At 39.9% G+C, this 21,881-nt stretch overlaps 2 protein-coding genes across 4 annotated transcripts in view; both read right to left on the bottom strand.

Moving 5' to 3' along the window:
• RASGRP3 (RAS guanyl releasing protein 3) overlaps nt 1-10,184 on the bottom strand; it is a 36,885-nt gene extending 26,701 nt beyond the window's left edge. For all 3 annotated transcript variants that reach the window (XM_044918750.1, XM_044918749.1, XM_021697508.2), the window contains exons 1-8: nt 10,115-10,184; nt 9,022-9,124; nt 7,755-7,817; nt 7,049-7,180; nt 6,127-6,274; nt 4,486-4,659; nt 3,758-3,874; nt 939-1,214 (exon numbers count right to left, since the gene is read on the bottom strand). In XM_044918750.1, the coding sequence (XP_044774685.1) occupies nt 939-1,214; nt 3,758-3,874; nt 4,486-4,659; nt 6,127-6,274; nt 7,049-7,180; nt 7,755-7,817; nt 9,022-9,124; nt 10,115-10,184 (1,083 nt within the window). The remainder of the gene's footprint in view (nt 1-938; nt 1,215-3,757; nt 3,875-4,485; nt 4,660-6,126; nt 6,275-7,048; nt 7,181-7,754; nt 7,818-9,021; nt 9,125-10,114) is intronic.
• Nucleotides 10,185-20,848: 10,664 nt separating this feature from the next.
• On the bottom strand, nt 20,849-21,675 carry LOC110587285 (60S ribosomal protein L7-like). The gene has a single exon (XM_044918748.1). It carries the CDS (start codon nt 21,651-21,653, stop codon nt 20,907-20,909), a length of 747 nt encoding a protein of 248 aa, XP_044774683.1. The 5' UTR covers nt 21,654-21,675; the 3' UTR covers nt 20,849-20,906.
• Between the last annotated feature and the right edge of the window lie 206 nt (nt 21,676-21,881).

The raw sequence follows: 21,881 nt of genomic DNA, 5'->3' as shown, positions 1-21,881 counted from the left end.
ACCTGGAGACCAGCCACAAATGACAAAAAAATATGAATGCTAGATGAATGTCTTCTGTCTGACCCACTTCGTTCCGAAATACAGCGTTCAATTCATCTGTTGAGCTCCTAAATATGCCAGGTACCATGAGAGGTGCTGGGGCTATGGGATGTGTAAGTCAGGTAAACAGGAAAAAAAAATCTATTACAAAGTGATACCTCCTATGGTTAAGAAAGTATAAACAGCAAAAGCCACACATGTGACAGATGTGTTACTGCTCTGGAGAGGAACAGAGAATGCTCCAGAAAGACAGAGGCTTTTGAATGTGAGCTAGTCACAGGGGTGGGTAGGGGAAGGGATTTTCCAAGAAAGGGCAAAGGCCAGGAAGCAGAAGGCCACGGTTCACAGTGGAAAGTCCAACGTTCCTCAAAGGCAAGTGTGATGTGGGATCAGGTGATGACAAAACAGTCTAGATAGACAATGAGTCTGGAAGGGCCTCGAATGCCAGGCGGCTTTGGGGAGATTGGCCATGGGGGCAGGGAGATGACAGAGGAGGTCCTGACATTACCCCAGATTCCAGCTACAGTTGCGCAGGGAGGGCAAAGGGAAGCAGACGAGAGGAGGCCATGTAGAGGGAGGTGATGAACTAGACAGGTGTGATGAGGGAGAGGGAGGGGCTGAGAGCTGGAGGGCCTCTCTAAGAGCTCTGGATGTGGAGCTGTAGGGGTGCTGATTAGGCTCCTCCAGACAACGGAAAATTTCTTGGCCCCAAGATTATAGTCTCAATTCATGCTGCTTATAGGGCTGGGCTCCTCTCCCCTCACCCACCCCTGCAGATCTCTCCCGGTCTGCTGGCCCTGCACACAACCTGGTGAATGCCTGTCCCGGATGTTCCTGCACCCCCCGTGCAGGGAGGCACGCAAGGGCCCTTAGCACAAACCCCGGTCCCTTGAACTCACCGTGAGTAGGTTGATCAGATCCATGTTGGGTTCTAAGTGGTGGGAGGCATTCTGCAGGGACACCAGTTCGCTGAGGGTCACGGAGAGCTGGTGCATTTTTACAATGTTCACTTTGTTGTCCTCCGTCCAGTCTGGGAAAATGACATGGACCGCTATCAAGTCTTTCAAGTGCACGCCGAGGATGGGGATCTTGAAGCCCTCACAGTCAGCAAAGGCCCTGCGGTAGCAGCAGTAATTACCGCTGGAGGAGACCAACTCTGTCATTTCATGCCAGTTCTGAGAACAGATGGAAAAGCAGAGGTTTCAGTCTTCCTTTCCGCCCACCCCCAGGCCCTGCCCTGGACGGCTAGGACATTCCTCAGCCACTGAGAGAGGTATCGATTGCACCAACACTGATGCAGGGAAATATTAACCTGGAAAAAGAAAATTAGAAAAATGTACTGGGCCTGGCTACGAGTGGGGCAGCCTGTTCTAGTCTCCTGCTGAGCAGAAACCGCCTGCACCTCTTCCTGCCTGCTAGCGCTCTCGGGATGTAAAATAGCTTCAAACAGCCGTAAGTATTTTGCAATTCACGGAAATATTACAGTCCACAAATATAAGCATGTATCCTATTAAAATATAGTATGTAGTATATTACAGTGTCCTAGTTGTTCTTTTTTTAAATTTTTTTTTTATTTTGCCTTTATTTTATTTTTTTAAATTTTATTATGTTATGTTAATCACCATACATTACATCATTAGTTTTTGATGTAGTGTTCCATGATTCGTTGTTTGCGTATAACACCCAGTGCTCCATGCAGAACGTGCCCTCTTTAATACCCATCACCGGGCTAACCCATCCCCCCACCCCCTCCCCTCTAGAACCCTCAGTTTGTTTTTCAGAGTCCATCGTCTCTCATGGTTCGTCAACCCCTCCGATTTCCCCCCCTTCATTTTTCCCTTCCTATTATCTTCTTCTTCTTTTTTTTTTTTTAACATAGTGTCCTAGTTGTTCTAAGAAAGTTGCCTTCATGGTATTACTTGAAGGTTAATCTGGGATGGGATGGGGTAGGAAAAGCCACACTGAGGTGTGAGATAGCTATGGTCTGGGACTCTGCTACTAACTAGAAGCACAACCTTGAGCAAGCAACTTCATTTTGAAGGGCCTCAGTTTCCTTTTCTGTAAGAAAGAGTTCAAATAATTTTCGAAGATACACTGGTGGTTCCAAGCCTCTAAGAGCCCCTACTGAATTCTTACTCTTCACAACATGTAAAATGTGTTTTGCTCTTTACTCGAAATTCAGTACAAAACTAAAGGAAAATAAGACACTTAGATAACGAGCCCCGTTACACTTAGAATGAGTGTTTTAGGTCGGGCAGCTGTGCATCTTGGCTTATATCCTTCTGTTTATTTTTAGTTGCCTAACAGCAACCAGACCTCAATTTCGAGGGCGCTATACTTTCTCCAAGCATACCATGTGACTCAGATGGAGCTGCCTCCATTCCCAGGTCCAAGGATGGGTTCTGATTTACCATCATCATAATTCTATCCCTTTAGTTTGTGATTGGTTCAGGAACACAGACCTAAGCCAATCAGTACATTATATTCCTCTAGCAACTGTTATTGGCCCAGTGGTGAGCATGTGACTTGAGGTGGGCGAATCTGCCTAAAAAGAAGGTCTTTCGTTCCATGAGGGCAGGGCTGAAGAGATTTTTTTCCCTATCTCCAATTTTCATGAGCAAGAGAGCATCATTTATGGGGTGCCTGGGTAGCTCAGTCCCTTAAATGTCTGCCTCCAGCTCAGGTCATGATCCCGGGGTCCTGGGATCGAGCCCCGCATCAGGCTCCTTGCTCAGCAGGGAGCCTGCTTCTCCCTCTGCCTGCTGCTCCCCCTGCTTGTGTTCTTTCTTTCTCTCTCTCTCTCTGACAAATAAATAAAATCTTAAAGAAAAAAAACAAAAACAAAACAAGAGAGCATCATTTTCCTGCTGCTGCAGATGGTCCAATCAGGAAGGAAGCCAGTCTAATGAAACAAACAAAAACCTGATCCTCCAAGGAAGACAGAGCTACTGAGCCAAGAGCTCTGATAAGACCATGCTTGGATCTGGCCCTGCCTCTGGACTTACAGGTATGTGAGATGGCCCATTCCCTTGCTGTTTCAGCAATTTCCAGATTTTTTTCAACTGATAGCTGAAAAGTATCCTTACTGATACAGCAAACTCCATGCTTATAAGGAACTCTTTTCATAAGGATGAAATGTTCTTTTTCACTCAATAAGGAAAACTGTTATTATTATGGTCTGGAAACAGATATGGCAGAAAAAGCTCAGTTTGGGAAATGATCGTTGTTTTTTAAAAAAATATATTTTTGTTCCTGAAAACTCACCTATAAATCTGAGGGATTTCTGGACAAGGTCTACATCTCCCTCTTCCTTTGTCTCTTTCACTGTGCCAAACACAGTGCTTTGAAGAGAGCAGGTGTTCAATGACTTCCTTTGAGGAGGGCAGGGTAGGAATGATTTGTCTTATTTGTCTTGCACCCCCTGTGTGTGTCACAGAGCGTATCACATAGCAAGGACCAAATGCAGACTTGTAGAGTACTCACACCTGCAATACGTTAATTGTATTCAAGTCCTTCCTATTGGGACACTTGCCACCACTTCCAGTCTGGTTTTCCAGGCAGTGTGCCTACTCCCTTCCTACTGAATTCTCCATGTGTAGCCAATAATTTCCTAAGAAGAACACTTTCCCCCTGTGAGTGACATTTGTTAGAAGCATCCTATCCCTGAACAATTTACAGATGACTTTTTCACTTGGGACTAGGATCTAATCCACTGTACCTTTGTAACTTCTGAAGAAAGATGAGAATGGGTCTCCTTGAGGCGTGAAATGGAGCTATGACTAAGGCCTCCCACCACTGCCATTAGAGTGTTAAAATTTTTGAGCTGGAGGAGCTTCTGCAATACAAAAATGTTAACATCAATACTTCGCAACAATTTTTCAATTATTCTGGTCTTTCTGGATTACAGGTGAATGCATGCACAATTTCAATAACAAGGATCTAAGAAAAACATTATCAATTTAAAATGAAGCACAAATGCAATCCACCAGAAAAACATACTAATCATTTTACAAAAAAAACAGTTATCATAAATGCTTCTAAGTATTGCCGATTAAAAGCAGTCTTCTTGCATGATAGCAGTATGAGTTGTTCACTAGATATTATGAATACTTTAATTGTCCTCTATATTGTGAACCCCAAATTTCTTCAACAACTTTTCCCTAGAGTGAAGGACCATCTAGATTCCTTTAAGAACCCTGTCTAAGGGACGCCTTGGTGGCTCAGTCGGTTAAGCATCTGCCTTCGCCTCAGGTCATGATCCTGCGGTCCTGGGATCAAGTTCTGAATTGGGCTCCTTGCTCAGCGGGGAGCCTGCTTCTCCCTCTTTCTGCAGCTGCCCCCTACTTGTGTTTCCCTCCTACCTCTCTCTGACAAATAAATAAATAAAATCCTAAAAAAAAAAAAAAAAAAAAAAAGAACCCCCATCTAACTCCCAGACATACATACCTTGGCAACATTGATAAACTTTGTAATGACTTCTGCCCTTTGCTGGGGGGTTGGTTTGCTAAGAACCATCAACTGGACCCACTTAGAGATTCCATTAAATAAAGCAATAGATCTCTCCAAGGTTGGGTTATTCTCCAGGCAGCCATGGATGACATAGCTTTGGTAATCAGTGAACTAGTAAAGGAAGATTCAGAGACTCTGAATTAAAATGGAGTCTTTGCAAAATCAGAAATTAGAATGTTGCATGGAAGATGTGAAATACTGTTTCATAACAACATAATGATTTCTTTCATTTCACATTTATAATGGCATCTTACACATTTGAATATACAGGTACCCTTAATATATTGTTTTGCTGTGTTTCACTCCCCCATACACAGACACACACTTACACATCACAGTGTCAGGGGTGGGGTGGGGAGGGACAAGATTCGAAGTCACATTCCAGTGAGTCCCAAATTTGCTGGATCGTAAGATCCACCTGGGGCATTTGTGTTTTAACCTATTGGTTTCTGGGAACACTTGAGACCTAACGGGATCAATCTCTCCAGAGGAAGAATCTAAGAATCTCCATTTTTCAGTCACTACTGGTGATTCCAATGGTCAGGCAAGTTTGAGATACAATGGCATACATTAAAGAAAAGGAAATGAATATGAATATAATGATTTCAAGTCAGAATAATTTTGTAAAGTTTTTTCAAGAAAAAAAAAAGAAACAGTAGTTGAAGTAAGGTAGCTCCTTAGCAAAACAGACACCTTCTCAGGAAGTCAGCATGGATTTCATCAAATACATATGAGCTTTCCATCATATAAACAGTGCAGGGGGTTCCTTTTCATGGCCTGTTGGTAGAGAACCATGAAGGCCCTCTCCAATAGGATTATTTATTGAAAAGAATCTGTCTTTCAGAAATCCATACTTCTAACTTCATGTTCTTCTTTGCAAGTAATAATATATTTAATTCCCTGGCATCTTGGAAAAGAAGGAGGAAGAATGACTGCCCCAGAGCTTGGTAAGACAAAGGCTGATTATGAGCCATTGCAGAAATATTATCCTAACAAGTGGATAGTGAGTAGGTGGCTAGGAAGAGACATGAGACCATAGTCAGGAGCAAGAGAAAGGGGGTGGAGAAGAAACGCTATCACGACAGAGTAGGAAAGACAAGTTTAATTCAGGATCTCCGTTCCTGGGAAAGAAACAACCTAATATGAGATTCTCATCAAAGCCTACAATTCTTATTTTCAACCTACACCCATAATTAAGCATTTATACAAATCCCAACCTAAATAAAGATTTTGTCCCTCAAATGAAGGGCCTAGCAAAACATGGTCACTTGGGAGAAGTCAGTGGAGCTCCGTAAACCTTGAATGGTTAAATCTCCACTGAGTATTTAGAAAATCATGCTTTAATCCTATGAAAGGAGACATTGAAAATAGCGACAGATATATAGCTCCTAAGCCATAAAATAAAGACAGGATAATATTTATCTTTGGTTAAAAGGGATTGTTCCTGTGAATTCAGGGCACTTTTCCAATAGAGCACAATGACAAAGGCTGCCAACACTTCAGGGTATGAAAACGCAGCTCTTGGGAAAGTTGGCATGGTGGTTGTTATCCTTGGAAGAATATACGTCAGTTTCTTACTGAGATCCTTCTAAAAGATTTATGCTCCAGAAAAGTGAGGTGCTCAGCCAATTCGATGGGCTCCAGATGGTCAAACAGCAGACAGGCTTTTCCCTTCTTGGATACTTTTTTCCTCTGTGTGACTCTTCTCATCCAGTCATAGGAAGGACTATAAAAGAAACAGTGAGTCTGGTCAATGTGCTGAAAGGCCATTTCATTCAATGGAAGTTATTAACCTACTGACTCTGTAACTCTTGGCCTGCTTCCAGAAGCTTGTGCAAAATACACACCCTGTCCTTCATATCTGAAGAGAAAACCACTGACCCACTGCCAATAGAACAGAAATTGTGAGTTGTTTTTCCAGACAGGGTGGGTTTGCACTGATCCATCAAGAATCTCTTACTTGCTCTTTCTTATGACCGGTAAGGTTGGGATCATAGGGGAGAGGTCAGGGTTAGGTCTATAAATTTGGCAGATTATCAGTATATAGGATGGTGATTTAAGGCACATGAAAGCCACCCGAAGTTGGTTCTCACACCACAGCAACATACGGATTATCTGAAAAGCTCGTGATATAGAGAGATCTGACCTCACTGCCAGAGATTCTAATTTACCAGGAATGAACCTGAATAATCTCTATTTTTAACAACATCCCTGGTGATTCCTGGATCATGCACTGTTGATCAAGATTCTTGAAGAAGTATCCTAGGAAAAAGGACTAGAGTATGAATGCCCAGGACACAAGAGCTTATCTTTGCAAGATGGTATAACCATTCTTAGGGTCATTAAATAGTTTTCTCTGTGCAAAGTTACCTAGTAGATATAAAACGCTAGTCTCATTAGTGCTGAGTTCCTAGTAACTGAGTTCACCAACAGGGCCATCACTACTCTCTCCCCCAAACAGTGGGCTCATCATGTCGAAAGAAACGTGTGCCACTCTTACATGCTGGATATGTCGATGAGGCTGATGTGCTTTTCATACCCTAGTTGACTAGCTACTTCCCGGAACTCTTCAGTCATACGGATCAAACCAAGGTCCAAATTAAACTCTGCAGGAAACTTGAGAATCCAGTACCTGAAAGGCATCAAGTATTTTTGATGAAGAGAAGATTTCAAGCTAGACCTTTATGGAAACTATTGTATCATTTTACAGATTACGTTTAACAATGAACCCAGGACCATACCCCAAATTAGCAATCTCCTATTCCCCACCGATGACGTGGGGTCTCACTCTTCCCTCCTTCAATCAAGGACCCAAGTCTACCACTCCCACTCTGAGCCTCTCTTTCTGACCCTAAGTCCTGAGCATCTGGGCTCACATCTAAGTGCTGAACCACAGCTGAAATCAAACCCTTCCCCCAACTTATGGCAACTAGATGGGAAAGCTTATGGTGGGGAAATAGAAAGATAAAATGAATTTACTCTTTCCAAGAGCTAGTTTCATTCCCTAATCACATTTGCTACTGCTTGGTCTCTAAAAGAAAGATAAATTCTACTCCCAGGAACAGAGGAAGGCCAATTTAAATAAAATCAATAAAGGGGGGAATCTGAGTCAATTCTATTGCCAGACTAGGTCTACTGTCTGGGCAGAAAGAAATTGTCAACAATTCCAGAACCATACCCTACAAGACAATTACATGTATATTTACCTCATGAAGTAGCAGATCTTTAACCGAAATTCATCACAGCTTTCTCCACTGGCATCTCGATACGTACACTAGTTAAAGAAAAAATCCCTGCACCTTGTTTCCTTTGCCCACACCTGCAGCTGTTTGACCAATTTAGATGAATTCCTAATAAGAAGGCCATCCTGGGGACATTTGGGTTATGTGGATGTTCAAATGGGAAGACAATGGGCTCTGACGATGTCAGCACTGAATAATTGTCATCTACACACTACCCCTCAATATTGAGATCTGGGGACTAGGATCTTGCTCACTTTCAGGGACCTCTGTTCAGGGTTAATGTCCCCTTACCCTTTCTGCATCCCCTTCTGCCCTAAGGTTGTAGGGAGGACGGAGGGAAGAAGTAGGAAGTGGAGGAAGCTTGCAATGAGCAGATGGACGCCCACGTGACCCTCAGAATCATTTGACAGACCCTCTGCCTTTCAGGCTCCTCCTACCCTGTAAGTCTTCCCAGTCATCTGCAAGGTCCCCTGGGCTTGAAGTAGGCCGAGACTGTAGGAACCAATATTAGTGATTACATAATAAACATTAGATCTCCGGGAAAAAAAACATCCTTATAAATCTGAGACTGTTTTTTCATTTTGGACCATTCGGCTTTCAACCACCTTTCAGGACTGCTGTGTGTTCAAAAGTGGTAGACTGCTAAAAGCCCTTATTATAAAATTGGAGTTTCTACTATTTTTTTTTTTTGCTTTTATATCAGAAGGAAATCTGAAATTAAGATCAACCAACAAATCGCAATAAACTTGCTAGAATGTTCTTTGTGTCTTGTAAGCAAGGAAAGATGTGAAAACTCAGGTGGTGTCTGTGCCTGAGCCAGATCCTATTATTTTGGCTGGCATTTCCATGTGTCTAAACTGTATCCTCTACGTCCATCATTTTGCTATCCTAAAAGGAATAAATTAGGTCTGGAATCAGTGTTGACTATTCTTTCATTGTACTAACAGCAGAAATGTTTAAGTCAAGTTAGAAACATTCAGCCTATAGCTTCTGTTTCATTTTATATCTAGTGATTATTTTTAAGTAGAGCCAAAACATCCAGATGGATAGTCAACTGTTTGGTCCATCATCCAGATGTCTTGTCTAGACATCTATATATATCCACAAAACAGCTGGATAACTGACTAAAGACTATTTATTCATCTTAATTTACTGGCTTTTGTTAGACGCTCTATCTAAATACAGAACTTGATTTATGATTGTAGAAGTTACACGGTAGTTGAAAAGATATATGCAGAGAAGTTTTTCTGCCAATTCAGTGGAAGATAAATACCATCGGTGCATCAGTAGAACTATTCTTGGCAAATAACTATTATTCAGCTCTCCATTGTCATCTGTTAAAAAATAAAATAAAATGCGGGGTGAGGAGACAACAGTACTACTCTTCTCTTTTTCTAATAACAGTAGAGAAACATTAGTGTCAAAAATTTCTTGTAGACCCAATTATTGTTTTCCTCCTCTTTCCATTGGTACTTTCTTACAAGTTAAGTGGATGTGGGGTTTCACCCACCCTCTGGTGGACTACCAGATTTAGCAAACAGAAATACAGGACACTTAGTTAATCCGAATTAAGGTAAACCACAAATAATTTTTTAGTATAAGTATGACCCATGCATTATTTAGGACATGCTTACACTAAAAATAAACTTTATCTGAAATTCAAATTTAACTGATCATCCTGTATTTTATCTGGCCACCCTACTCTGGTCTAACTCCTCCTGTAATGATCAATTTAAAAAACAACTCCATTTGTTTTGTACAAATGTGACTCCATTTGTACAAAGAATAATCTGAAATCCTGAGGTGGATATGTAAACAACATGAAAAAGCATATAGCTGTAAAGTCTGTAACCTAGTAGGAGATACAAGACATATATGCAAATTAAAATGCAGCAGACTGTGCTATCCACACTTCTGTGATCCAAAAGACCGAGAAATGATCATAGCACCGTGGGAAAGTCACAAAGGGCTGTGGGAGGAAGCAATCAGCAGTCCTGACAGCAGAGATTAGGAATGGTATAATGAACATCTGAAACAGCATCTGAGCTGAGCCCTGAAGCAGAATTTCAGTGAAGGCACAGAGGTAGAAAGATGCAGGGGATGTTCCAGAAACATTAAGTGGACAGTATGGCTGGCATATTAGCTGTGGGCATTAAAGGGAAGGAAATGCACAGGGCAGTGTTACTAGGGAGATAGATTGGGGTCAATCAAAAAGGACTTAAATGCCAAAGATGGAGACTGAATTCTGTTCCACAGCAACACTCACATCTGAATAGGGAGAAGTGAGAGTATCAAGCTATATCAAAGGGAGAAAAGGCTCATACCAAACATCTCAATGCAAGTGCTCAACAGTTCATCTAATGTTGCTGCTTTTCCAAGCCCACTTGACCCCATGGTTATTTAGCCGTTGTCAAAAAACTAGGCACATTTTCAGCATCAGGTAGACCATCTCCATAATCACACAACTTGGTGATGTCTGTGCTGCTACTGGTTTCTGTCCTTAGTCATACTTCAAGACTCTAAGGAAACAAGAAACGAAAGTTATCAGATTAGAGTTCAAGACCTCATTAAGGCATTACTTTTCCACCTAAAAAGATAAGGACTTCCATTGACTGTATCTTTCCCCAAGAAAAGTCTCAGAGTGACAGAGATTATGTCAACCACCATGATGGTAAAATGCCTGCTAAAGTGCTCCTTAGCATATAGGGCACTCCAGAACCACAGAAATGTTCTGTGAGATACCATTCCATTTTGCAGCTGACATTTTTTTAATATAATATCTTACGTTTTCTTCATATTCTTAAGTGATAAGAGAGACATTCAAGAATATTATAAATGTTACTTGGTTTAATATTATTACAAGTATATAGAAGGAGGTAAATTTTGAAGTGCAAATATATTGATGAGCATCATCCTCAATGATCATATAAACATTCAACAACTGATTTAAAAAATCTTACTTGCCTGATTTCTCTAATAGTAACAATAATAGTAGTAGTGAAAGTATTAACAAAAACCTACTGAACACTCACATTACGTACCAGGCACTCTACCAAATGCTTTATATATTATCCAACTTAACCTTCATAATAATACTGTTATGATCAACACAATGATGCTTCATAACAGTGCTTCCAAACGATAGTAATTATTACTCCCAGTTTACAGATGAGGTCATGGATTTGCAGAGATGCAGCAACTAGTCTAAAACCACACAATTAGTAAGGTCTAGAATCAGGACTCCACTGTAAAATAAAGCTTTTAGTTTCCTTTGCCCCCTTTCATTGCTCTCTCAAGTATGGATATCATAAACTGTCATAATTTTGTCCCCTAATCTAGTCAGAAAGAGAACCTAGCCAAATGATCTGTCACCTAGGTAGAAGAAATATGTGGGTATGACAGAGGTCCCATGTTATAGCACTGTCACGGGAAAAATGGGGATTAGAAACCTCTTAGAGTTCCTCATACTGGACGTACTGCTGTTGGAAACACCATCACTTTGTTTTACAGAGTCCTCGTGGCAGCTCCATATAGGGCCTAAAGAAGGTCAGAGGTCATCATGATGTAAGACAGTTATCTACTTTGGGCAGTTTAATAGGTAAATGTGGCCACTGGGCATGAATCTCTTAAGCTGTTTGAAATCAATGTCTATTTTACTTTCAAAATGTGATTATTCAACTGGTAAGCATTGAGGACCCGACAAATGCCAGGCACCGGGCTAAGCACTGAGGCTGCTAAGATGAACAAATCATTGTCCCACCCCTGCCTTCAGTAGGCTCAAAGTCAACTTCAGAAAGCAAACACATGAATGAATAGGGGAAAAAAGCTAATGTTCCTGTGTATGGTTGTGTTAGTGCAATCAGACCCCAAAGAGTGACAGTTGAGTGGGTCTGTGCAATAGGCATATAACTTTAAGGAAAATTTTTTACCATGTATTATTTCTGTGTAAAAACCATATTCTTGTGCTGAAGGTGCCATGCTCAAGGCATAAAAAGTTGGATTATTTCCCACGTGCGGTAAAAAATAACAGAAACACTGGATCAGGGCTCTCCCACTTCTGCTACTCAAATGATTTGTGAAAGGGAAATATTAAAGATGTCTGGAACCAACTCTTTTTACATCTCTTCACCAAGTTACCTAATCGGTGAGGCTTTTCCTGACCACCCTATTTAAAACAATAAGACCGGGGCACCTGGGTGGCTCAGTCGTTAAGCATCTGCCTTCGGCTCAGGTCATGATCCCAGGGTCCTGGGATCAAGCCCCGCATCGGGCTCCCTGCTCAGCGGGAAGCCTGCTTCTCCCTCTCCCTCTCCCCCTGCCTTGTGTTCCCTCTCTCTCTGTGTCAATTAAATAAATAAATAGAATCTTTAAAAAAATAAATTTAAAAATTTAAAAAAATAAAACAACAAGACCTCTCTCCCCATACTCACCTCCTACTTGGCATGCCCTACCTCACCTCCTGGATTTATTTTTCTTCATTAACAGTTTTCCCCATATGACATACTATATATTTTACTTGTTTATTTGTTTTGAAATCTCTCTAGCACTATAAACATAAGCTCGATGAATGCAGGGATTTTTGTGTTTTCTTCTCTGGTGTACTCCCCAGCTCCAAAGATTTTGTCCCTCACAGAGAAGATACTAAGAAAAGCATTTGATGAATTAGTGAATTGATGAAGAAATGAATAAAATATAAAACTGTAAAAAGTTTGCCTTTGAGTAACTATATATTTGTATGCACGTGTACTATAAATTTTTTAGTTTGTTTTAGCAATTTAAATCAGCATTTAGTAAACATCCTGGGACAGAAGTTCCTGCCAGCTTTCTAGACTTGATAGGATCTTTCTGCATTCATAATAAGAACTTGCTATCTCTTCCAGGACATTTTGAGGGCAGCACTTCTCTTATTTCCCTAATGTAAATTCTGTCAATCCCATTAAAAGTCAAGATTGGACAACTGACAAGTCTGATTCCCCTTCACGTCTATACAGACACTTTTTATCTTGTTAACACTTGTTACTGAAGAGTAAATATATTACTTAGAACCAAACAGCCTAGATTAACTAAACTAGAGTCTCAAGTCAAAACCAAAATTATTCAGCTGTTCTACTTGAGGAAGGTATTACCCTTCCATAAGGGGTTGGAAATAACCTGGTACCAAAGACCTGTCACCATGTTTGGAGTTATATTTGTGATCCACAGTGAAGCCAGCACGTGAAAGCCAGGGGGGCCAGACTATCCAGTTACAATCTATTTCTGCAATCAGGAGATGGGTCTGTGCCCCTGCTTAGCGTTCTGTCACCTGCACATGTACCTGAGGTCTCATTTTATATGTATGGCTATTATTGTGTCTAGAACTGCTTTTTCAACAGTAAAGCTTCTTTATTATAAAAGCAATATAGGGTGATGGGTATTAAGGAGGGCACGTGCTATAATGAGCACTGGGTGTTATAAGTAACTAATGAATCACTGAACACTACATCAAAAACTAATGATGTACTATAAAGTGGCTAACTGAACATAATAATAAAAAAATAAAAATAAAAATAAATTTAAAAAACAATATATATTCTCCATTTAAAATAAGACAGTAAGGAAAAAGGAAGGGAAAAAAAGTTACCCATCATCTCATCATCCAAAGACAACTCTTATTAATATCATAGCATGTTTCTTTTAGTTTTCTTAGGCATATTTATCTTGTCAAGCTTTTCACATAATCTACAATAGTTTAAAGAAATACTTACCCACTGGTTTCACCCTGAAAGATCTCCAGGTCTGAAAGAATTTTAAAGGCAGTTATCATCATTGGAAAAGGCGCTGGGGATGCAGTCTGCAGAACTGGTTTCTCCAATTTGAATAATAAGTACTTTGGAGAACCTGATAAAAGAACGTAAAGAAATCCCCAGAGTTAAAATAATAGAAACCCAAAAGAATGCTCATGGTGCTAAAGCATTTCCAAAACCCTTGAGTGATTTTTGTCTAAATTTCATCTACAAAGTCAATTAAAAAAAGAAAAATATTCAAAATAGTTATTTGGTAACATGATATTTTTCAAATCAAGTAGTTTTTTTTTTTAATTCAGCCTATTAAAATCCTGCAAATGTGGCAAAATCAAAATCTATACACACAGTATAAAATACTATTTTGGTCCAAATATACTTCTATTATTGGAGTACTCATTAAGAATTTCCAAACACTGACCTTGGAGTGTTAGTAAATCTCTAGAAGAGTTTGTTGTGGTGATCATCAAAGTCTGACTCTAAATCACTCCTGACTGTCTCAACATGAATTTCAATGTTATTTTAGTCCAGGTTGTTCAGTCTCCCAATGATTTGGGACTTGCTTTAGTGTTGATAGGTACTCTCTGGCTGCAATGAAGAATTATTGCTCCCCAGCATACACATTTTCTCACAAGTTTGAAAAGGACACAATAAGCCAAAATTTCCCCAGGGCTTGAATTACTTCTAAGAGAGAAGTTCTCACTTCAAAAGGGCAATAGAGTTCTACTGGGTGTGATTTCCAAAGGCTATGATGTATTCAGGCAGCAAAAAGGCTTTCGTGTTAATGAAAGCCTCTATCTTCAAAAAATCCTCCTGAGGTTGCCTAGGACAATAAGGACTATACTCTCAGTTTTAGAAATAGTAAAAAGGAGCCAACTCCATGCAGCTGTCCATTAAGAGACATAAATTAGCACCCCAGTCTCTTGACTCAGAATCTTGGATTGGATTTCCATATTAGATAAGCAAATGGGGAAAGTTTTAGTTACCTCTGAGTAAAATGCCATTAATGCTCCTTACTTTACTAGATTGTTGAAGGAGTTTCAGAGGTAACGTAAAATCTACCCACTGCATGTCCTTTAAAACACTAGGTGTTCAGGGACGCCTGGGTGGCTCAGTCGGTTAAGCGTCTGCCTTCAGCTCAGGTCATGATCCCAGGGTCCTGGGATCAAGTCCCGCATCGGGCTCCCTGCTCAGCAGGGAGCCTGCTTCTCCCTCTCCCTCTGCCTGCAGCTCCCCCTGCTTGTGCTCTCGCTCTCTCATCTCTCTCTCTGACAAATAAATAAAGTCTTAAAAAAAAATTAAAAACAAAAACAAAAACACTAGGTGTTCAGGAAAGGTATCTCCCTTTGCCCACACTATCTCTTCCCTTCCAGTATTTAAGGGTTCCTAAGTTGAGGACTTAGGTGAAGTAGAGGACATATGATTGAAGTGACAGGAAAGAGATGTTAAGTTAGAGAAGGAAGAGGAAACAGGAGAAAAAATATTGTGACATTAGAGCTTCTAGGAGTAGGGCAGGTGGCCTCATCAGCAATGCAATCTCATTCTCGAAAGTTCTCAAGCCAAAGTAAAGTAATGACTGTCAGAGATGTTGTAGGCTTAATTCCCAGATGGTGTCTAGGAAGCATGCCAGAATGACAGCAAAGGTTGCTCCTGGCTCCAGGACTGCACGATTTATAAGGTGAAATATTGTATCTAGTAAGTATTCAATAAATAGTTTTGAAATGATGTTGGCCATATTAGAACTTCCAAAGGTAGTCTTGTCTATAGCATTCTCTCTATTGCAATAAAAAACTAACAAAAACCCTTAAAGACTCTTCCCTCCTAATGGCAGATACTGTCTTTATGTATAAATGACCACAAATATGTCTTTGCTTTTATATGACCTTCATACGGAGATAAGGGGGTGTCTCTAAATGCCTAAATCCTTAGTGAAAATGAGTGCTAATGATCACAAACCTTTAAGCCTTAAGGATTAACATAGCATTTGTTGTTCTGGCCACCTTCAAGCTTAATCTCCCTTTCTCACCACAGACATGAGATTTGAAAGGTGCTGTGATTATATTCTCTGAGACTCCATTGGAGAATCAAGACTATTAAGTTCAGTAAGAGAAATGAATCAAAACCCTGAAAAACAATGAAGTTATTTGACAAATACTGAGGATCTATTAGATACCAGATACTAAGCAAGATACTAGAGTAGGCTGGTAGAAGAGATTAGGAGCAAACAGAGAGGATAAATTGGTGAGCAAGAAAGACGTAATTCTTATACTCTAGCAAAGAATTAAACAAGTAATTACAATAAAGTATCCCAGGAAGGGGAGGAGCACTACGTTAATTCGGAGCCAAAGGAGTTTTAGCGAGGCAAAGAGTGAATGAGAAAACGGCAATTATGAAAAGCTGAAAGACATTTAGAATGATTGAAGTATTGACAAGTGGCAAGACATGAGACTAAGAAGTCTGTATGAGTAGCTCATGAACAGTATTATAAGCTATATGAAGGAGTATGGGCTTTATCTGAAAGGCAATGGGAAACCATGATTTCAAAAATGAATAAGAGGGTGACATGATCCTATCTAGATTTTTTAAAGATCCCTCCAGCTGCAGTATGGAAAAGAGATTAGTAGAGACATATACAGATGATGCTGAAACCAGTTAGTAGTCAATTATGACCATCTAGGCAAGAGATGACTGTTATCTAAACCAGTGTGTGGCAATAGAGATGAAGAGGACTGGTTGGTTACAGAATATAATTTGAAGATAGATCCAACAAGATTTGCTGATCAAATGGCTTTGGGGATTGAGCAGAAAGGAGGACTCAGGGATAATTTCCAGGTTTCTAGCTAGATATTTGGTTGGGTTATGAAGCCACTCCCCTGAGATTGAGAAATTGAGGGGAAGAGGAAGGAAGTTCATGTTGGACAAATGATGAGTTCATTTTTAGATGTGTTGAGTTAGAGATGTCTGAGACATCCAAAGGGAAATGTTGACTTAGTTTCTGGATACCTATTACAGTCTTCTGAATTGACACCTGACCATATTTAAGCTCTAAGAATCAGTGGAAAGGAAAATTTAAGGAACAGGAGAAAAAGAATTTAATATACATAACAAGGTCCCTGAGAGGACAGAAGTCATGGACCCATGCATAGCTGGAGGGATTTACCTTGCATAAGGTAGCTGGCCACCTTTTTCAATTTAACAGCAGGAAAGAGGGGGGCAATGGGTAGAGGTATAGATAGATTTGTCCTTTTGATAGCGGAGAGTCAAGGAAGTTTCTGTCTAATGACTCATTTACTCTAAAAAGAAGGAGACAAGGTCATCTGCTGGAAGATCTGAGGTTTATCAAGAGAAAAAAATATACAACAGATGTTATAAAGCACAGAAGAAAGAAACCAGAATTACTGGGCTATTTCCCATTATTTCCATTGAAAAGGCTGATGTTTTTCTTCTGGAGTTTGTTTTGAGAGAAATTAATTTCGTGTTCCCTGTTCCCTGGGTGACATCATTCACTTGTGCCACGTTTCTGAAATTATTTAACTTTTCTGGAACAACTTATACAGCAAGTTCCTTCTTTATGGAGTAGGCGATTCTGAGTTAATGCCATTATGGTCCAGTCACATGTGGTTTCCATAACTCAGAACTAAAGCATGGTTGGCATTTGCTAGGTAGTTTCCTCACAAGGGCATGCATCCCTCCCATTTCACCTAGCTTTGCTTCAAATAGTGAAGAAGACAGACACTATTGGAGAAATCATTTGTCTCCCACCCTTTGTCTTGATCCAGGATACTGCATTTGGGCATCTACAGCCTCAGCCACCATGCCCATATCCTGCACTTTCCTTGCCAGGATTTCTGTATCTCTGCCCCACCCCCCACGCACACTCACCAATGCCCTCATTATCCATTACCTCTAAAAAAGGTCATAAATCACAAGATATATTACTGTTCCTTCTCAGCTCACTTTTCATATCTGGAATTCTTTGCTGATTTCTGTATTGGTCTTGTTTTAATTTTAATTTTCCTTCTCACTTCTTCCCACATCGCCTCTCAGTTATTTGAATTTCTCTTTCTACCTTATTTCCTCCAATCAGTTACTCTTCTTATCATACTCTCACAGCCTCATGGTTGTCACTGTCGAAGCTGATTCTATCACAAACCAACTGGGACAGTATATACTGAGGAAATGAGCCCAATGCTTACAGCAAAGTTACAACATTTTAAGTGGGCCATCATGATGACCCAGAGAATCAAGTATCCCACATTTATAGAGAGTGGAGAAATATTCCCAAAGGTTATATAACAATGACATATGGAGTCGCCGTGGAAAATATTTTCTCAACTCTAATTTTTTTCATTCTTGCCTTGGATGGATTTATTCAACGTGATAATGAGGTTTTCCTGGGTTTTAAAATTTTGTTGTTGTTTGTTTTTCTCCTGCATAGAGCTTTTCCTAAATCAATAGGGCATTAATAAACAATACTGTTACGGATTTTAGAAAACAAAGTAATAATATCTTCTTTAAATACTACTTGTTGGTGGCATGTAATGTGATACACATAATGTTGGGAAAATTACCTGTATTATGTTTAAATCTTATAACACCCCGAAAGCGAAATATTATTCTCCCCATTTCACAGATGAGGAAATTAAGGCCTACGGAGGTTAAGTTACTTGTCCTATCATGTTACTAGTTTAGTGGCAAAGCCAGCTCTGACTATGAAAATTTATATTTTTTCTACTACCCACACAAATCTTAGCTGTTGTTAAGGCTTGCCTATTAGATAAATTTCTGGGCATTGTCTAGAACAAATGTGTACTATGTCCTCTGCTTAGCTTCTAAGCATTCTATCACTGGCTCCATTGTCTGAAGATGAATAACCATTATTATTAGAGCAAGCTTGGCATTTTAGGGACTCACTGGTACCAAATACTGAACGGAAGTCAATAACCAGCTCAGAGCTCATTCCACAAGGCCCCCTTGTAGTTTGGGCTAACAATTAAGTAACAAGGTTAAGATGCATTATATTTATTTTTTCTTGGTTACTGATATATACTATTGGCAACCAAACGAACATATTTACAGCTATCTGACATGAGTTGAATGAGAAATGAGAATATTGAAGAAGCTCTAGTAATAAATATGAAATTCCAAAGTCCAACTGAGGAGGTATTTTCCTAGCATTTGGCTGAAGCTAAACACGGAAGAAAACCGATATATACACATATTAGACATTTGCAATCAGATGGTTTCCAGATGGACACATTCAACTCCATGGAAATGTTATGACCTACTATGGCAACTCTAGTGTTCAAATGGTAAATAATATCCCAAAATAAGATTCAGAACTAGAAAATATTTAGCTTAGAAGTTAAAATTTTAGGCCTTGGGAAAATAGTTTTTGTGAAGACCAGTGTTTCCTTCAGCATTATATTCATAAGAATCTTGTCTGTGGCACTAATGCTTGGGAAGGACCTGGTTCCAAATCCCTTGAAAAGAAGTCACGTCCCCTTGTTCATTTACTCCAGAGTGAGCTTGATGATGATGATGAGTGGAGGAGAAGAAAGAAGAGGTCATCGTTTTGAATGCTGTCTGTGCCATCACGGTGCTGAGTGCTTTACCCATTGAACTCTGGGAGGCCAGTATTCTCCCCAGAAATCTAGCAACAAATAAAACACAGCTAAAGCTTGTTACTTAATTGTTACCAAAAAAATGCAAGGAAGCCACATGGGATGAGCTCTGAGCTGGTTATTCACTTCTGTTCCGTACTTGGTACCAGCACTAACATGGTCATGCCTACATGTGCCCACCAGGAGCAAGAAGACATTTTCAGTAACTGGCATGAGTAAATAACTCTTAGGGATCCACCCACTGAGGCCAGAGGACAATCTCATGGGTTAGAATCTACACAAAGGAGGCTCTAAGAGAATGAAGATACTATACAGAAAGCCTCTAAGAAACAAAAGAACGTGAACAGAAGGCACAGCCTGCAGTATAATCTCTCTCTAACCTACCATCCTTCTGTGCTGGGGGTGGAAGCTGCTATCTTTGAGAACACTAGGAAAGCATTCTAAATTCTGAGTTCTAAGTTGTTTCATAGGAATGCAGCAAGAAGCACTAACATAATGAAGAACTGACTTCAAAAGTATCTCCATGCTCACAGAAAGGCATTTGTTTGGTTGAGAAAAAAAAAGAAAGGCCAATGATTATTAAATATCTACTAAATATTAAGTGCTATGATATGGGCTGGAGATGTAAAGAGCTCACTTAAAGAGCCTACATCCCATTTCAGTTTACAGATTATAAACCTATTATTATAAAACAACAAGCCCATTAAGTCCAGTGCCAGAGAAACATGCCCTGGGTGTTATGGGAGCACAAAAGTGGGATAAAATTTAACCGAAGAGAGCTGGGAAGGCTTCCTGAAAAGGAGACATCTGAGAATATTAAGTTTTATGGGTCACAAAACTAGAACAGAAAATACCAGCTAAATTCAGTGGTGTCAGACAGCAAAGCAACCAGAAATATCTGAGCTTGATTCTAGAATTGGGCAAGAGATTGATATCATCAAACTGTTATCAAAAAACTTACCCCCACAGGAAAAAAGAACACATATAAGACAATACTTAGAACAAGAACAGTAAAATGATTGGGATGCACTGAGTTCTGAACTGTCATTGGATTTTTTAAAAAGTGTAAGTAAATGGATACATTATGAAAAGCATGGAGACGGTACAATGCTGCTTTATTAGTATTAATGTTATTATCCAATTTTACTATTGACAGTGATAAGATTTATTTTTTAGATTTTATTTTTATTTTTTAATTTAAATGCAATTAACATATGGTGTATTATTAGTTTCAGAGGTAGAGTTCAGTGATTCATCAGTCTCATATACTACCCAGTGCTCACTACATCACATACCCTCCCCAATGTCCATCACCCAGTTACCCCCTTCCTTCACCCCCATCCCCTCCAGCAATCCTCAGTTTGTTTCCTCTGATTAAGAGTCTCTCATGGTTTTCTCCCTCTCTGATTTCATCTTGTTTTATTTTTCCCTCCCTTCCCCTATGATCCCCTGTTTTGTTTCTTAAATTCCATGTATCAGTAAGATCATATGATAATTGTCTTTCTCTGATTGACTTATTTCGCTTAACATAATATCCTTTAGTTTCATCCATGTCATTGCAAATGGCAAGATTTCATTTTTTGATGGCTGAGCAATATTCCATTGTATACATATATACACCATATCTTCTTTTTTTTTTTTTTTTTTTTTTTCCATTTGAGAGTAGCCATTTATTAACTGACCAGGTTACAAAAATAATCATGGTAGATACCTTAGTTCATCCTTCTAATAAGCCTATTGATCTGGTCTTCCCTGTTACCAGCATCTCCACCTTCTACAAAATGGGTGGTCTTTTTCTTCATTCCCCCTCGTGGAGAAGATAATTTGAAGGGCCATAAAAAGTTGTTTGCTTCTTTGAAACGTTTTCCAACAGTATAGATCTCGTGAATCAGATCCTCCATGCAGATGATGCCATATTTACCAAGAGATCGGGCAATCAATGTGTTATCTGTCAGGGCAATTCGCTTCTTGTTGATTTTGCCATAACCATGCTTGTAGATCAATTCATTCACCGACTTCAGGTTTGGGTACCCCCATGCTATATAAGGTTCCACAATCCTTAGCATGTTAACTGAAGCCTTGTTGAGCTTAACAAAGATGCCATTGAAGATCTGGCGAAGGCGAAGAAGCTGCAACACCTTTCGAACCTTTGGGCTCACACCATTGATACCTCTGATCCTAATGACAAATGCCAATTTGGGTTCCGCAGGTACGTAGAAGTTGCCAGCTTTTCTTGCCATCCTTGCCATTCGAATCTCAGTTCTGTACATCTGCCTATATTCCTTGTGGTAATGCTTAGCTTTTTCATAGATAAGCTTCCTTCTTGCCTTTCGAAGCATCTTCTGAGCAAACTTCTTCCTCAGACGCTTGATCTTCAACTCTGCGAAATTCCTTCGCTTCTTCTTAAGGGTTTCTGGCACAGCAGGAACCTTCTTTTTCTTCTCTTCCGCACCCTCCATGGTTCCAGCCGGAAAAAGAGGAAGTCCACACCATATCTTCTTTATCCATTCATCTGTTGATGGACATCTGGGCTCTTTCCATAGTTGGGCTATTGTGGACATTGCAGCTATAAACATTGGGGTGCAGGTGCCCCTTCAGATCACTACATTTGTATCTTTGGGGTAAATACCCGCTAGTGCAATTGCTGGGTCTTAGGATAGCTCTATTTTCAACTTTTTGAGGAACCT

This window comes from Neomonachus schauinslandi, chromosome 10, assembly GCF_002201575.2.
Source record: "Neomonachus schauinslandi chromosome 10, ASM220157v2, whole genome shotgun sequence".
Classification (NCBI taxonomy): Eukaryota; Metazoa; Chordata; class Mammalia; order Carnivora; family Phocidae; genus Neomonachus; species Neomonachus schauinslandi.
The sequence above is the reverse complement of the archived record's forward strand: the minus strand, read 5'-3'. Positions and strand labels throughout refer to the sequence as shown.

Coding starts and splice junctions, on each gene's coding strand:
- LOC110587285 (XM_044918748.1), bottom strand. CDS start 21,653: ATGGAGGGTGCGGAAGAGAAGAAAAAGAAGGTTCCTGCTGTGCCAGAA.